Below are 18,121 nucleotides of genomic sequence, written 5' to 3' on the forward strand. Positions count from 1 at the left end.
TGAGGTGCCTTCCAAGCCAAACTACTCTATGATTGTATGATTCTATGATTTGTTGGAGTTTGAAAGCCAGAAGTGGTGAAGGTACAGCTGATCGATAGTCTTGGCCAGCAACACCTTAAGGTACCCCAGTCCAGTCATGCTGACAATCTAGCAATCAATCACCTTTAATTAAACACTGCTTTATATACACACGTACATATGTACATTCACATACAGCAGTTAAAGCAAAAGGTACATGTCCAATCATTCACTGAAGAAACAAACTGATGGATGTAGCTTTTTACACCCTCCTACAGCCAGTCCTTTCCTCAGAGCTGGGAACAGAGCATGCGTGGGTTACGCGAGTACCTTGCAGAAGGCACCTGGTATAGGAAATATTGCACGGACGAAGCAGCTGGAGGCTCGCTCCCAAATCCCTCTGGTGGAGCTTCGACTGGAAGCTAGAAATAAAACCACCCTAAGAGACTGTAGCAGCTAAACTAGTGACTTAAAGCAAAACAATCCCTTGCAACTCATTCCTGACTGAAACGAAAAAAATAAAAAAGCTAATGATTTTAATAATCGAGGCCCTAGCATGCTGAATAAGACAGTGTCATAGTGATACTGTGTTAGATATAAGAATCAACTGTGCAAATATAGATCGGTCCTGCTACCGCTGTGCGCTCGGTGGGTTCAGATTGTGTCAGTTTTCCCCTTGGGACGTATACGTGGAGGTGGCAGTGGTGCACAAAAATGACTCCAAATCCAGTATTGTGCTGTAACTTGTAAGGCCTTCTGTACTTTACAGGCCGGAAGAAAAATCTGTTAAGTTCCATGGCTAAGCCAGGAGATTTTCAGTCTTATAAATAAGGAACAAAGAGAACTTCTTCCTCCCCACCCTCCATCCTGAATAGGCAAGAAAGCTGATTTGCAGGAGTAACTGTTCTCCCACCATCCCTGCCACAGGGACACAGGGTCAGTCTGAGGCTTATCATCTTCTTTTTGGTACACGTGAGATGGGCAGCTTGTGCTTTGCTCGACGCAGTGTTTCAGGATGTTTTCTTGATTTTTCACCCAATCTAATGTGCTTTTGATTGCAGAAAACTTGCATGATTCAGTCATTAAATGTGAAATCATCCTTACTAGTAATGCTTAATTGTGTGGTGGTTTATTGCTGGTCTAGGGCTTGGCTGCTTCCTTAGCGCTGGTACTGTCCAGTGTCATCTGTTACTGCTGGTTTATCGGGTGAGGCATCGTCTATACCTGAAAAATGAACAGTATTTCATCAAATTTCATCTACCGAGTTTTAATGGAATGTGCACGAGCTCTCCCAAACACGGATGTTGCTTTTCTATCATCCACCGCACCAGCTTGGTTAATTTGCTGGACTGGATTGGATATTATGATTGAGATGAGATCTTAGGGAGAAATGTTTTGCTGTGAGGGTGGGGAGGCCCAGAGCACTGGTGGCTGCCCCATCCCTGGAGATGTTCAGGGCCAGGTTGGATGGGGCTTGGAGCCCCTGATCCAGCGGGAGGTGTCCCTGCCCATGGCAGGGGGTGGAACTGGATGGGCTTTGAGGTCCCTTCCAACTCAAATCATTCCATGACTCTATGACTTTATCCTGCTGGCTGTGCCAGAGCACGGTCGTGCTTTCCCAGCCAGCATCCTATGTGCTTCATGGCTGCTCTATGATCTGCAGACCCTTCCTACTTTCTCCCTTCACTTCTCCGACAGAAAAGAAAGCAAACCCCAAATTGTGGCTGTTAAGGCTTTGCAGGCAAGTCAAAGCAGGAAAATGGCACGGGAAGCAGCAGGAAAATAAATATTCCCTTGCCTTTTGCCAGAGCACTGCGCCCTGGTTGTGTATCGATACCTGTGCCCCTCTTCCTCTCCTTACAAAGCAGGGCTGAGTGCTGGTGCTTTCTTACCTGAGGAGGGCTTGGGGTACATCCTGTGGAAAAACAGGAGGAAAATGTAGAAGGTAAAGGCCAAGCATCCAAAGATCATCCCGCAGACCAGGAAACTGTAGCTGCCCCGATCATGTATTATCTGCAATCAGAGGGAAAGAAAAGGGAGCAGACGTCATCCTAACACTCAAATACCACATCAGCATTCAGTAGAGCTTTATGATTTGACAGCTCAAGGGTAACACAATGCTTTTTCCCAGCAGCTGTCCAAAACCGTGACTAAGATTTCTGTTTAAAAGTTCCAATCAGCTCTTGGTGTGCATTGTCTACACTTACCGATCCCACCAGTAGCTGTAGTACCATCTCCCCAATTCCAGCTCCGGTCACCAACACAGTCGTGGCACAGCCTGCGAAGAAATAGTGCAAGGGATGTTGGCAGGGAATGAGTGAGACCACCAGCAGGATCAGCCTGTAGCTTCTTGAAACTGCTCTTTCACAGATCTCTCCATATAAGATTGACAAATCTAATCTATGTTCTCATCTAGTGTTAAGAACGCCTCTTCTAACCGGCACTAGTGCAGAAAGGTCAAGGTTTAAGCATAAAAAACATCTGATGTCATTTGTTTCTGTTGTTAGAAGTGATGTTGCTAAGATTTTTATTCTGTATGGCTGCTCCAGAGCAGAGGTTGGCAGAGACATCCTGTAAGAGCTGGCCGAACTCTAGGATTTTCAGTTCACTGAAAACCTGGATGTTATCAAAACTACCTCCCTGTAAGCCCCTAAAGTGGATGTTCTTACCAGTCCCTGAGAGCTCTAAAGCTGCAGGAAACTTAAGAACCAGTCTGGATCCCTGCCTGTGGAAGTTACTTGTGCAACGAAGCTGGCCGGGTGGGTTTCATAGGATCATTAAGGCTGGAAAAGCTCCTCTAAACTCATCCAGTCCAACCTCATCGTGCCGACTAAACCATGTCCCCATGCGGCATGGCCACATGTTTTATGAACCCCTCCAGTGATGGAGACTCCACCACCGCCCTGGGCAGCCTCTGCCAGGGCTTCACCACTCGTTCAGTAAGGAAATTGTATTCCAAAGCAGATTTTTCTTCCAGGCATCCCTGAAGAGGGAAATTGTTGCTAGGTATGGTGGTATCTGAGCTTTCAGAGCCTGCCAGGCACCCCTGCTCACCTTTGTACTGCAGGATGTCCTCAGTGTAGGCGAGCATGCTGGGGAAAGTGCTGCTGAGAAACAGACCCAGGGATGCTGTCCCCACAAACAAGAAGACAACGCTGTAGGAGAAAATCAGGAGCAGGAGGAAGGTTATCAGGACTCCAACCTGTGAACGACACACAGTGGGTCAGTAGGAAGGTAGATGCTGAGATGCCGTGGCTGCTAGGTTTGGGTTTTTATTTGTAGAACGCAGTTCTGGGAATAAAAAATAAATTAAACGATGATCCCAATCTATGACAAACTGAAATAATGAGCCAATCAAATTCCATCTGGCTTTGCAGTGATGAATTTGGTACTTAAAGTGACTGTATATGATTCTTCTGTCTTAGCTTCATTAGGTAGAGACTTAAGATCACAGCTGAAAAAATATTTTTCCTCTGCAGCTTTAAATACAACCGCACTGCTGCTGCCATAACATGTCCATGGCTCAGTCACTGAAGATTTAACTCACTCTCGATAACCGCTCAGAAATCAGTCACAATGAAATTTAAACAAGCTTGTCCATGCCTCTGGCTTGCTGGAGCCTACAAGGAACAGCAAAACAGATCCAAGATGCTGAGAGTCAGCAGAGGGAGCTCTGCAACACCAACTCTCGGTATGTTTTCTCAGTTCTTTAGGCCCTGATTATGGGTATGTGCATAGACATGAGCAGTTTGGATTCTAACTAAATGGAATTCCAGCTGTGGTTTGCTATAATGCTGCATCATCCTATCAGATGTCACTTAGGAGAAGATCCCAGCATCCACTTCACCACTATCTCCTTTCTGGGAGCTGCAGAGAGCGATGAGGTCTGTCCTCAGCCTCCTCTTCTCCAGGCTAACGAGCCCCAGATCCCTCAGCTGCTCCTCATAACCCTTGTTCTCCAGCCCCTTCCCCAGCTTCGTTACCCTAAACGCTGAGAAAGGCCTGTTCTGTACATCAAACCCCAAACCACACAACATCTTGGAGGCGAGAAGAAGAAAAAATTGGTAAAAGCAGCCTTACCACGTTGATGAAGACCATAGTCGCTGGCTTCATTCGGTAGGACACGGGGATGGAGATGAGCCTGCCCAGCGTGATGAACCCCCAGAAGAGGCTGGGCAGGTAGCCGGCCACTTTGTGGACTACAGAGAGCGGCTCTTCCACCGCGTAGCTGTAAACGAAGCCCGAGTACTCTCCCTGCAGGGAAAACAGAACGGCACGTCAGTGCTGTGGGGATTGATTGGCAGGCTTTGCAACTTTAACTTCAACCCAGTTCTTAAATATTCATGCTATCGTGATAGCGCTGGAGAGCCCACCTATGGATTTGCTACCAAACCCCAATGAATCTCGTTCCCAAGGGTTTGCAGCTGGAGACAGGCTTCCACCAGAAGCAGAACACAGGACTTAAGCTCTCCTAAGAGGGCAAGACTAACAGCATTACTAGGTAAAATGCACGCTAGGCTCTTATCTGTAGAGCTGCTCTCTTCCCTGGGTACTGTCTTCTCCTTTTGGAATTACACACTCCTCTCCTGTGTCACATTAAGAACCTGGAGCCGATCATCCTTGAAGATGGAGGCCCTGGGAAGCTCCCCTATCTGACACCTGCTTTGTGTAACCCCCATTTGTCTTTCAGGACCTTGTTTAACGCCCGAGTAAGACCCAGCAGTGTTTTACCATGAGGGGACGGGGACAGAACTGCTGAAAGGAAAAGAAAAGTAACTTGACAACCAAGACGGAGCCTTCCTTGTCCGGACACAAGTGCTACACCCTGCGAACCCCGTGTGCCTGCTGGCCATGGAGAGGCTGCACCATCCCCACATGTGCTCGTCTTGGATTTTGTGGGGTCAGGATGCCCGTCAAACAGAGACCCATCAATTCTTATGGAATAAAACCAAGCTGCTCTTGCCTCTTGGCTGAAGTCAGAAGAGACCTCCACTGCGTCCAAGTAGACAACATCCCAACTCCAGCTCTAGACTGGCTAGGTGAGCAGCAGGAGCAATCTAGCTGCAACAACACAGAGCCTAGGAGAAGCCATAACACCCTCCCATGAGGCAGGGGACATACCAGCCTGATGACGATTAGCTTTGAACGAGCTACTTTGGGAACCTGGGTGCTGCACTGGCCGACCCGCAGGTCCAGCTACACCGAGGACACGTGCTGGGTCTGGGCTGTTGCAAGCAACTTGGAAGGAAGAAAGCCGTATAGCTTTGCTCAGACAAGATCCCTCTATCAGCTGAACTCACCACAATCCCATCAGTCATGAAGAGAACAAGAGCCCCAGTGATGTGGACTGCGAAGTAGGTGTAAGAAGCCCCTCTGAAGTTTTTGCTTTGGCAGCAGCTAAATAAGTCATCATGACCTGGTGAGAAACAATGCAAAGCAAACTTAGCTGGAACATCCTCCTGGGGCTGGGTGGTTGCCAGCCCGCAAGGGGGATTTGGTTTGTGCTCAGCTGCAAGACAGAGTCATAGAGGACGGTGCACGATGCGGGGCACTGCTCGTCTCTGCTGGCACAACCTCTTTCTTTACCTACCTATAAACCTTCAGAAGGAAGAAAAGTATGCTTAGAGGTTGCTGTCCACAGACTGGGATCCTGGCTCTCCAGGGTATCTGCTACTTCTCTTACTGTAGCTGCTTCTCTTCCCATTTGGGAGCAGCCTAGTGCTGGCCCTTCTCTTATAATCAATAGAAACAAGCCCTTGTGACCATAGCACTCGTGCTCAGAGCCCCTCGTCCTTGGTGCCAGCACACGGGGGAGTCCTTAGATAAATGATATTTAACAAAACAAGCCAACTTCAGGAAAGAGGGTGATAAACACACAACTTGTGTTGCCTCCTCTGAAGAGGCCACTGGAGCCACAGCCTGGCAAAGCTGGGGGCCAGGACCCCAGAAATTCCCGACTCTCCTGTCCTCGTGCTTCTATCCCATCCCTCTGGGGAGTGCAAAGGGCTGGTGTTAGGCTAAAGGCACTTGGAGTCTCGTGCAGGCAAGACAGCTGCTCTTGCGCAGCCAAGATGATGCTCTCACTACTTCTACGGGGAAGGAGGGATCCTGCCAGCAGAGACGTGGCTGCCAAAGATCCCAGCAGTCACCACACAGCCCACCTGCTCCTTGGAGGGTTAGTCCCAAGTGCCTTCAAGAGGAAGATGGAGATACAAAGGACGTGAAGCTCTAATGGTTTGAGGAAAGGACCCATCAGCGTCTCAGCTAGGGGAAATGCTATCAGATGAGCACAGCCTTATCAGACACCAGAGAACCCACACCGTTAGGGACACGTATGCTCCTTCCCTGCAGCACCCACCACATCTCTTACCGCCTTCAAGTATTCCCTGAAATTTCCGTTTATTGTTCAGCTAAAGCCACCTCTTCTGCAATAACGCTAAACGCTCCTCTGACAGCTGTAAAACAGGATTCATTCTGAGCTTCCCTGTTCAGCTGGAGAATTTACTTTGACACATTTCTCTCGGGTAGCAAAGGACAATGTCACTATTGTCCCCAAATCAGGGTGTAGCCACAAGTTCAAGAGCAAACTGTTGGAGGAGTTTAACTTCTCCTCCTCAAACAAGGGCACCGTCCTTATTTCTTTCAGATTTATGAAAAAAATCAGCGTTCTGTAGCACGATGACCACTTCTAAACTGAACAGTCAGCGGAACCAGCTCAAAACCTGACACAAAACTAGAAGGAAATGAAGGGGCAGAACTTCCACGTCAGCTTAAATGACTTGGGAGCCCAGGTTTAATATCAGAGCAGCTTGGAGAAAAGCAGCCTGGAGTCCCAACAGCAGGATATTAATCTGTTCAGGGGTTATGGTACCATCTAATTCGAGGGCGACTGGGCACAAAATTGTCTGGGTACTTCTGGATCACATTCACTTGTATATTTTGGAAAGTCTTCTCCTTAGACAACAGCAGTGGATCTCACATTAAACTCAGAGACACCCGACTATGTTTTTTTCTCCCCTCGCTCACCCCCAGTTCCTCCAAACCCAATCAAGAGGTGCCTCCAGCTCACCTCCAGCTCCCTGGGGTTTCTGCACTGTGGTGGAGAGATCGTCCTTGTCTGCCGGTCGCGTTTCCATCGCCAGCTCGTCGGCCGAGAGCAGCGGGTGGCTGCTGCTGCTGAAACAGGGCACCATCTGCTCCTTGTAGAGCAAGAAAAACACCGCGATGGGGACAGGCAGCTGGGGAGGAAGAGAGAGGGGCAGGTAAGCAGGACAAGTCACGCTCAAAACACAGTCCAGGTCCCCAGTCACAAAGGACTTCTAGGAAGCTGCTCTCAGCATCCACAATAGATGGGTTGAGTTAACCTCCAAGAGCATCCTGACCTCAGAGCAAGGACAGGGGCTGCTAGCGGGGTAAGGAGCCACTGCAGGAGGGATGGAGGCTTGCTAGGAGAGCTGGTAGGGAGGGGAAAAACGTCGAGAGCCAAGATTCCCAATCCAGAGCACGGCTGGGGCATCTCCTGCCATTCCCAGGTGGATGGAGGACAGAGACACTGGAGCAGAAGGTACCTAAATACAAGTCTCACGAAGCACCATACCTGCCCTTCAAAACCAAAATATTCCGGTTTCCAAGCATTTGGCCACTCCTGCTCAAAGAACAATCAGAAAATAAAGTAGCTTTTGCCTATGGAGAGCAGAGTTTTAACGAGACCTGCGGCTGAAACACTCTGTGAGGGAAAAGCAAGTTGCTTCGAGACCCACTTTGCCATCTCCAGCCATTAGCTGAGGTTGCTCAGCATCTCGTAAGAGATGAGTTTGTGGTTCCCAGGCCAACAATTACAGCACCACAACAGCCGATCCGCTCAGTACAGCCTCTGCTGAGAGACTCGGGGCTGAAGAGCCTCCAGCCATCACCCTCCTGCCTGTCGCTGCCTTCGAGACCCCGGGATGTTGCTGCACAGGTTCTCAGTGAGTGACGGTCCCAGCAGCACCGTTCCCTGCAGTCAGGCTTTGCTGCCAGCCTTTCCTGCACACAGACATGGGCTCGTACCTTCCCGCTGGATCAATCCCACAGCCTCAGCCCCTCAGCATCACGTTCCCTCGCCGCCCCGTGCACAGGGAACAGCCTCCACCCTGCACGCACCCACGACTCGGTGGTGCCTCCAAGCCTCGAGGGACTTGCTTTTCTTTTATTAAGAAAAAAAGAAAACAACAAAAAAACAGAGGGAAGCAAACAAATCTGGGTCTGCTCTTTGCCGGCCATCCCTTCTTCTCCCACCACAACCAAGTGGTGTTTATTCTGCAACCAACTGAGGGAGAAAGCCAGGAAATCCTAAGTGACAGCTCACTCTCCAGCCTCCCAGCGCCTGTTTTCTACATGTCTGGGAGCAAGTGTGAGCTCTTGCTCCAAACTTCCTGCCCTTTGTTGGCTGGTGGCAGGATTTAAATGTATGGAGAATTCCCTCCCCTTCCCTGGCTCCCCCACCTCTCTTGTCTGAATTCATTTATGAGGACTTCATTGTTCTGGGAACAATGGGAGTAGGAACAGTTAGTTCGATCCCATGGAAGAAAAACGCATTTGCTTGATAGTTCTAATCCTTCCGGAAGTCAGGACCAGATTTTATTCTTCTAAATTGCAGATTTTGCAAAAAAAAAAAAAAAACCCAGCCCATGCACAGAGACTGGCCATGGAGATAAGGGCTCTGGGCACTTCCAGCCTCGAGGAGCACTCGGTGCCTATGGAGAAAAGGGCTTTGGAGTCCCCAAATTCCCAGTCAAGCCCTAGGTGCGACCCTGCTCCCCAGATCCTCCAGGCACCACCATGCCCTGCAGAGCGGCTGCATCCTCCTCACGTCCCCCCCCAGCCCTCTCTCCAGAGATTTGGGTCCGATAGCCATTTGCTCACGGCTTTTCTTCCCAGGAAAACGGCTTCACCTTGTTCCGAGGAAGGTTTTGCCATTTCCAAGGAGGAGAGGGGCAGCCGAGCATCCCGCTGGGAGCCTGGATGGGCTGGAGGGCGAAGCAGGCAGCAAGAGCCCCAGCGCTCACCAAATTGCCAGGGATGCTCCCCTCCCTCTGGCGGCTTTTACCCATTATTATAAACTCAACAAGTCGCTGCATCACACAGTGAAGCGTGGGCATAATCCAGACTCCTTCCCTCCAGTTTCTATTTCGGTCTCTCCCCCCAGGAACGCGGGACCGTTCCCTGCTATTGTATCCAGGCTACTTTTAAGCAACCTAAGCACAATGGAGTATCCCACACTTCCCTTGGGAAACCACCTTCCGGACAAACACATCCCTCTAGGAGGAACATTTTCCTGATTTCCAGCCCCTTGGAACGAGCTGCATGATGAAATTTCCGTTCTGTGGGAAACTGAATTTTTAAAAGATGTTTTTGTTCCAAATCTGCATGAAAAGCCAATTTTTTTTTCTCTTCGAATGAAAAATTTTGGCCGGGGATCATCCAAGCACTTCATTTCGATAATGTTGAACCACTTAATTGTACTAAAGCAAAAGCATTTTGCTTCAAAAACATCAAAACAACTATTCCATCAGCTTCACACGTTGCATTTGTGCCAAAGTTAAATGGAGACATTTCCACTTTAAACAAAGCAAGAAATTGAAATGAATCATCGCAGCTTGTGTCTTGTCAGAATACACACAGCCTTGCGAAAACTGGGATGGAAATGTGGGTTTTGACCGTTTTATAACAAAATCACTGGCCCTGGTTTCCATTTCTCTCGCTTACTCATTTTATCCACCTCTCCGGGGTTTTAAATACCATCATCATCATCGTCTTCCTGTGACGCTGACACCTTAAAGAAGAGTCAGCAGTTTCGGAGCTGAGCTGCTCAGTATCTCCAGCTGGGTTATTGAGTTTAAGCAAGAGAGTTCGGGTTGTGGAGAAGAAGAGAAGAAGAGAAGGCTCTGTGGAGACCTCAGAGCAGCTTCCAGTGCTGAGAGGGGCTCCAGGAAAGCTGGGGAGGGGCTCTGGATGAGGGAGGGCAGGGATAGGATGAGGAGGAACACTTTTCAGCTGCAAGTGGGGAGATTGAGATGAGATCTTGGGGAGAAATGTTTTGCTGAGAGGGTGGGGAGGCCCTGGAACAGGTTGCCCAGAGCAATCCTGGTGATGCTGCTCGCTGTGTGCAAACCACCTACACACGCAAACAGCACCTGAGGATGCATTGATGTCAAGCCCAGCCCTGCATCGCCTGCAGGACTCATCCCGGGGTCCCATCCTGCTCCCAAAATTCCCATGGGACACTGCTGGGAAGAAAGAGGGGTCTGAACCATCCTCCCGTCTGCGCTCCAGATATCGGACACGCAGCAGATATTAAGTGCTGCCTTCACAATGAAATTAGTTTGCTCAGGATTGTCTGGCAAAAATAGAGAACGCGCTGCTGTAATTAAAAGCACATTTCCCATGGCATGCACGGAGTCGGAGGTAATTAAAGCTGGCTTCTCTTAAGCAGAGAGCATCCTTTTTGGTACTGCTCCAAAGAAACTCAGTACGACACCTGCCCAGCTATTTCAGGTGCCTGTTCTCACCTCAGTGAGCCGCGTGGGCTTCGGTTTAATGAAAACCCTTGGACTGGCTGCACTGGGGAACGTTTTAGTTATTCAGCAATTAACAGAGAGTGCAGGACAAAGGAGGCTCTGGAACAGGTTGCCCAGAGCAGTGGTGGCTGCCCCATCCCTGGAGGGGTTCAAGGGCAGGTTGGATGGGGCTTGGAGCCCCTGATCCAGTGGGAGGTGTCCCTGCCCATGGGTGGAACTGGATGGGCTTTAAGTCCCTTCCAACTCAAACCATTCCATGACTCTATGACTTCCTCCTGCTGACTGTGCCGGCGCACGGTCACCGAGGAGACCCCAGAACTCCTGCCAGCAGGAACTCCCGTGCACGAAGCACAACCGGGCACTCTCCAGTTCTTGAGCAGAGCTGCCGTTGGCATCAATCCTGGCACAAACGGCACCACTTGGCAGGGCTAACGCTCACCGCAACAACACTCTCCACTCTTACCACTCCAAATCTACACGGACAATTGCACACATGCTCGCAGCGCTCCTGGGAAGCGGCAGCAGCGGCTCCGCTGGCTCTGCTGCAGAGGGACGAACACGACGATGGCCACGGCACAGCGAGGAGGTGCAAGGGGTCGACTGCGCTGAACCAAGCTGGGATCCGGGTATTAACTGGGAGGGGAGTGCAGCTCTGGGACTCAGCAAGGCGGAGAAAGAGCATGGGAGCTAAGCGCCGTCTCTCTCACAAAGGAAGGGCCACAGGGCTTTTAGATCTGCTGCCAATCGCCAGGGAAACACAAAACCACGCAGAGATGCCCCAGTTAATCTTTCAGACCCGGTAACTCAGTTCAACGTGCACTTTGCCATCAGTACGGATGCTGCAAATCACCCTCCTGCCAAGTCGTCCCTACATCACTGAGCTTTTCTCCTTCTAAGGAGGAAGACCTTGCAGCTCTGAGTGTATTTAATCAGCATAACTCCTGCCTAGGAGGATGCTGGAGGTACAACCTGCTTCCAGGAGCGTTCGTCCTGCCCTCCTGCCCCAGGCAACCTCATCCCGGTCAGGAAACTGGACAAACCCTGCAGTGGACCAGCACAAATATCCTCACGCATCCTTCCATTCTGGAACCACCTAACAGGCACCAGCGCTCCCAAACACCACAGCCACCTGCAAAGCCAAAAAGCAGTGACGTCCCCAGGAACGGCTCGGAGCGCTCCGGCTGCAGCACTTACGTTGATGAGGGCCATGATCCAGAAGGCGTAGGAGACACGCGTGACCACCATGCCTTTCATGGGCAGGTCGTAGTGAGACAGGTTGCCTGGATGGTGCGGCACCAGCGACTTGCGGATGTGAGGGAGGTTGCTGGAGGCGTTGGCTGTGGAGTTGGAGAGGATGCAGTTGGTGTCTGAGAGGAAGGGGTCGGCTATCAGGGGGCTCAGCAGCGCTCCGAAGCCCACGAAGAAATGAAGGGCCTGAAAGAAATGAGATGCTCAAGTCTAGCAGTGTGGGGAGTTCTGCTCTTCTCCGCAGGGAGATTGGCCTCCTCAGAGGAGGAAGCGCAGCCAGAGGGGAGAGATGCTGGCTCGACGCTCACCTGCAGGAAGATGGCAGAGTCCTTCTGGTAGATCTTCACCAGCTGCATGTTGGAGATGGTGTCGATGCAGCCCATGGCCAGTCCTGCCACAGCCAGGACCACAGCCAGGACCACCACATTGTGGCACAGAGGGATGATGGCAAAGACTAAGGAGATGGCCAGCGACGAGGCGAAGAGTGCAAACAAGGACTGAGATAACCTGGAAAAGAAAGATGGGATAGAATTACTACCATGAGAGCAGCATCTGCACACAGCCCTATCTCCCATTTTTAGTGGTGGAGGCATTAACAGGAGATGCATCCACTGGCTGTAGCTCCAACTAATGCAACTCCAGCACATGCTCTTCTAGCAGGACGAGGGAGAGGTTACACCCCCTGCACCTTGTAAACTGAGCAGAGCTGGGAATGGAGAAGGACATGGTGCGAAGCCACATCGTGACTTTTGAGCAGCTTATGCAGGGCTGTATTGCACGAGCAGGCTGAGCAGGCACAAGAGCTGCTAGGCTATCCTGGTTCCCAGCAGTGAGAGCTGCTGGCATCCACACCACCATCCCATCCTGCCTCACAGGGAGCACCGGGGAGCAGCTGCAGCTCCCTCTCCATGCCCTGTGCCATCTCTGTTCCGCAGCATCATCCCTTCCCTCAGCGCGACTGGGCTGGATGCAGCCCTGCTCCCGTTTCCAGCGCAAGCGGCCACTTTCCAGCCCCCACGGTCCATCAGAGAAGCTTGAGGGATGCACGTGGTAGAGGTAAAGCTGGTGCTGAGAGAGCTGGGGGTGTTTAGCCTGGAGAAGAGGAGGCTGAGGGGAGACCTCATTGCTCTCTACAACTATCTGAAAGGAGGTTGTGGAGAGGAGGGAGCTGGGCTCTTCTCCCAAGGGACAGGGGACAGGACGAGAGGGAATGGCCTCAAGCTCTGCTAGAGGAGGTTTAGGCTGAACATTAGGAAAAAAATTTTCATGGAAAGGGTCATTGGGCACTGGCAGAGGCTGCCCAGGGAGGGGGTTGAGTCCCCTTCCCTGGAGGGGTTTAAGGGACGGGTGGACGAGGTGCTGAGGGACATGGTTTAGTGATTGATGGGAATGGTTGGACTCGATGATCCGATGGGTCTCTTCCAACCTGGTGATTCTATGATTCTCTGATTCCATCTCGAGCCTGGCAGCAGCACGGGCTGAGTGAGCAGCGAGGCTCAGGGCGAGCCGAGCGCTAGCCAGCTCGCTGGAGAACGGCGCCCAGGCTGGCAGCGCGCTGCTCCGGAGCTGCCAAGTGGAAAGGCAGGAAGGAAGGAAGGAAACGGGGACCAGACAGCAAAGCACTGAAACCAGCAGAAAGATGGGACTATAAAGATACAGCAGAGAGCGAGTACAGGGACGTCCCCTCCCCACCCTGGGCTCCCAAACCCTGGCTGAAGCCCATTGCATGGCCAGTAGGTTTCTGCAAGGAGCTGCTAATTAGCAGTTGGGGTGCTCTGCTGGGGGACGTCCCCAACACGGCCATGCAACCAGCAAGCAAAATGCCTACAGCTCGCTCCGGCAGGCTCCCTGCACCCACAGCTGCTGCCCAGAGAGGGAGGAGAAGGCTACGAGGAGGCTGGAGCCGCGGCAGAGCCACGGGGCACCGTGCTGCCAGCTCTCCTGCCCTGCTGCGTGTCCAGAACAAGCCGCCCTTGGGCACGTCACTGCGTTTCTGCATGGCCCTCATTCATCTGCAAACCCGGAGTGATTTGGCTCTCCAACAGCACTGGGAAGAGAAAGGGGCCAAGGAAACATCTCCTTTCTTCTAACCCTGGTTGTCCCAGCACCTTGGTGTGCTCCCACCTCCTGGCCAGACCCCATCGGAGGAGCCGACGCTTTGCAAAGCTCTTCCTCTGACAGCAAAACAGGGAGCCAGCGTGGGATTTCTAGGGGAGGGAGGGAGCAAAGCGAGATGTGCACAGTCACAGCAGGAAAAACAACCAGCGAATAAGAGCGAAGCAGCTTCGAGCCTGGAGAGATGAGGCAGCACTCTCCAGGGCACGGCAGGAGCGCAGCAGGAGGGAGAGAGGCAGAGGCTCCAGCAGCTGGCAAACCCAAAGCTGGGAGCGATGGGGAAATGGGGAAAAAACACACCGAGACATCCCAGAAACGCCTCTTCCCTCCTGCAGCCCTAGCAAAACAACCACAGCACTGCCTGTGCTCGCCTAGAGTACGTTCGTTAGCGGAATTAAACATTGACTGCAAATAACGTTATGTCCTTAAAAGCATTGAAGGGATCACCTCACTTTTCCCCAATAAGCAAAAATTCCTGCCTCCAGTCGTTGGATGCTGATGACACAATTGCACCCCCCTTGCAAACACCAGCACCCACAGCCCTGGGGGACACAGCCCTGCTGCCCCCTGCCCTGGAATTAGCAGGGGACAAAGAAATTAGGGTCATCCCATACCAGCTCCCCGAGATGCAGTGGAAGGACTCTTCCCAGCACCCAGGAATCCAGCTGGGTGAAACAAACCTCTTGGAAAGCATCCTTAAACGAGGTACCTCGTGACTTTCAGAGGGGGGCTGAACCTCGTAGCTGGATGATGCAAAACCAACGCACCCCTCCAAAGAGCTTCAAAAGCCACCCTGATGCTGCGCTGTGGTCCAGCTCCCAGCATCGCTGCCCTCCCCATCACCAGCTGGTCCCCACAGCCCTGGCTGAGCCTGTCCCCAGGGCTGGCTCTGCTTCAGCTACATATGAAACAAGCCTTATAATGCCACAAACTCTGCTTCAGCTGCTCTCAGCACATGTCCTGGCTCCATCACAAGGCTTGAAGTTCTGCAGTTGCCCCACTGAAACGTCTGAGTTGATCTCCGCTGTAGGATTAGGGCAGTCACAGTCAGCAAAGCTGCCCCTCTCCTTCTCACACAGCTTATATAAACCCACACCTCGGTGTTCCTGTTGCAGCAGGCGCTCTTCAACTTCAAGGATGTTTATCCTCGTCCCAGGGAGCATTTCCGAAGTCCCTCACATCAAGAAGAAAAATGATAAACAGGCTAGTTCCAGCTTGCAGACTTGGTAATTAAAGACTCAGAGCCCAGAGGGGACAAAGTGAGGACATGGAGGAAGGAAAGAGCATGGATTATCCCACATCTGCCTTCAGGTACCCTTGTCTCCAGCAGGAAGCACTGGCTCGGCGAGCACTGCATCCCTCAAGGAGGCTTTTGGGATCCTCTATCAGCAGCTACCCACCTCATAACTGGAAAAGACAACCAGCCCTGCACAGGGACCAGCATAATTTGACTTATAAACCCACAACAAGGTCCAGAAGTAGAAATCCTCAGCAGAACAGCTCGATCTGTCCATCCCTGAGGATGGGACAGTACAGGAGCTCTCAGAACCCAAACGGTTAACATGCTCATCCAAACCCACACATCTGTACGCTCCGAGCAACCCCCCACAATGCTCTCGAGCTCCAACTATCCCAAACATTCCCTCCTGCCTGGCAGGGCTGCTGCTCCGCAGTGGGGCTCGCAGACACTCTGCAAAAGCCCGATGCTCCAACCCATCCCAGTTCGTAACCACAGGGAGGGACAAACACGCTCTTTTTCCTCAACGTGACGCCACGGAGTTCAAAATTTGGAAGCCTCCGAGCATGAAACCCCGAGCGGGTGTGTGCAACCCACCGGCCAAGGGCAGGAGCTGTGGGTAGGAAGCTGACAGCGGGAAACAATCCTGCTTTTTCCTTCGCTGCTCGTTATAACATATGCGCAGCAGCCTGGGGGCTGGCAAAGGCATCGCCTGCTGACCCAGCAGTCTCGGATCCATATCAGACCCAGGGCGAGGCTCCCACGTGCCGTCCCCATGCCCGTGCACCCCAGCTTGCACCTCCTCTCCCAGCATAGCCTGACAGAGATCCACGAAGCCGCTGGGATCCGTCCGGATAGCAGGATCAGGACAGTTTGGGGAAGCTGGATGGTAATTTAACAGGTGCTCTAATGCCAGCACCATTAGCCAACACTCCCCACGATCCATAGAATCACCAGGTTGGAAGAGACCCACCGGATCATCGAGTCCAACCATTCCCATCAATCACTAACCCATGTCCCTCAGCACCTCGTCCACCTGTCCCTTAAACCCCTCCAGGGAAGGGGACTCAACCCCCTCCCTGGGCAGCCTCTGCCAGAGCCCAATCACCCTTCCCGTGAAGATTTTTTTCCTAATGTCCAGCTTCGCAGAACAAGATTTTAACAAAGCATTTTCAAGCAGTGAAGGGCTCCTGCAAACCCCTCTCCGATACACATCAACCATATACCTCTCCAAAACACACACCCGGAGCTGACGGGTTACATCACTGCCTGAAGAATTAGTGACAATGTAAACAATCAGCTGATTCTCAGCAGAGCGTAGCTGTCATCGAGCCTCACATTAAACGCCTGTCTGGCGATCTTCAGGCTTGAGCCATCATGCATTATTTATTTTAAATACATCCTGGACAGAAGGTTGGGTGCCAAGCCCTGTTTGGCAGCGCCCGGGTTTCTCGCTGGCCCACGAAGTCGGCTGCCCCGCACACCTCTGCCCTCACCCCCCGCAGCAAAAAAACCCATCAGGATCGCTCGCATCTCGCCTTGTGTTTGCTCAAACTCCTGGGGAGCACGACAAAGCCCAAGTTTCTGACACCGGGGTTATGACAACAGGCTTCCAACGGTATTTTTGTGATAAACAAGCAGGTTGATGAAAATATCCTCCAGGAAGTTCTGGCTGTAACTTCACGCTTAAGGCTATCTCCGTCCTGAGCTCCACGGGTAGGAAACCTCGCAGAGGAGGAGAGAAGCAGCAGCTGGCACAGCGGCTCCCACCCCGCATCTCCCTGGAAACCCCTTCCCTCTGAATGGCTCAGCTGGGAGGGCTGCGGACCCTCCGGGACACAGACCTCGCAGGAAACCCCTTCCCTCCAAACCACTCAAATGAGAGGGCTATAGACCTTCTGGGACACAGACCTCACAGAAAAACCCTTCCCTCATAACCACTCAGGTAAGAAGGCTGTGGACCCTCCAGGACATCCCAGGAAGCCCTCTCCTTCTGAACTGCTCAGGCGTGATGGAAGGACCCTCTGGGTCATGCATGGAGAGCTCCATTCAGGCAAGGGTCTCTGACTCAACCGAGGGTCCCCCACTCAACTGAGGGTCCCCCGATTCAAGCGAGGGTCTCCTGACTCAACCGAGGGTCCTCCACTCAACCAAGGGTCCCCGACTCAATGAAGGGTCCCCCACTCAATGAAGGGTCCCCCGACTCAACCGAGGGTCTCCTGACTCAACCGAGGGTCCCCGACTCAGTGAAGGGTCCCCCACTCAACCGAGGCTCCCCCGACTCAGCATCCCAAGCTCAGCCATGCAAACCCAGCGGGATAACGGGGGCGGGAGGTGAAACCAGGGATGCTGGGGGGGTGGATGCTGCCCACCCTCCAACCCGGGAGGCGAGAGGGAGGCGCGCTGAGTTTTCCAGGCTCCTTACGTCCTCTTGAAGACCCCTCCGAGGCAGCTGCCGAGCAGGAGGCAGAACTGCTGGGAGAAGAAGACCCAGGTGATCTGGGAGAGGGAGCTCTGGGTCTGGCAGCGCAGGTCGAGCAGCGTGGGTCCCAGGAACGCGATGCAGAGGCCGAAGCTGAAGAAGACGCTCCAGTAGGTGAGGGTGGGCTGCAGGTTCCTCCGGAATTGAGCCGACACCCGCTCGTCCCACCACCACATCGTGGGTCGGCGGCGCCGGGGGATGCGGCTGCGGCCCCGTCCCGCTCCCCCCGACCCGCTCCTCCTTCAGGACGTGGCTCCCGAGCCGTGCCGGGCGCTGGCTCCGCCTCCGGGGCCGCCGCCTCCCGGGGACGGGCTGCTCGGCATCCTCCATCCCCGCTCCGTCCTCCCTCTCCGTCCCACTTCTCCATCCCCCTCCATCCTCCCTCCATCTTCCGTCTCCATCCTCCGTCTCCCTTCTCCACGCCCCGCATCCCCCCCCATCCTCCTCAATTCCCTTCCCCAC

The 18,121-nt window shown here is 52.6% G+C and overlaps 1 protein-coding gene across 1 annotated transcript; it reads right to left on the reverse strand.

The window, feature by feature from the left end:
* Positions 1 to 148: 148 nt before the first annotated feature.
* MFSD4A (major facilitator superfamily domain containing 4A) lies at positions 149 to 17,835 on the reverse strand. The gene is made up of 10 exons (XM_069876157.1): positions 17,603 to 17,835; positions 12,134 to 12,332; positions 11,772 to 12,011; positions 7,088 to 7,256; positions 5,319 to 5,434; positions 4,099 to 4,272; positions 3,073 to 3,220; positions 2,226 to 2,296; positions 1,911 to 2,031; positions 149 to 1,242 (listed from the first exon to the last, which is right to left on the reverse strand). Exons 1-10 carry the CDS (start codon positions 17,833 to 17,835, stop codon positions 1,178 to 1,180), a joined length of 1,536 nt encoding a protein of 511 aa, XP_069732258.1. The 3' UTR covers positions 149 to 1,177.
* Between the last annotated feature and the right edge of the window lie 286 nt (positions 17,836 to 18,121).

The sequence above is a fragment of the Phaenicophaeus curvirostris genome, chromosome 24, assembly GCF_032191515.1.
Source record: "Phaenicophaeus curvirostris isolate KB17595 chromosome 24, BPBGC_Pcur_1.0, whole genome shotgun sequence".
NCBI classification, from domain to species: Eukaryota; Metazoa; Chordata; class Aves; order Cuculiformes; family Cuculidae; genus Phaenicophaeus; species Phaenicophaeus curvirostris.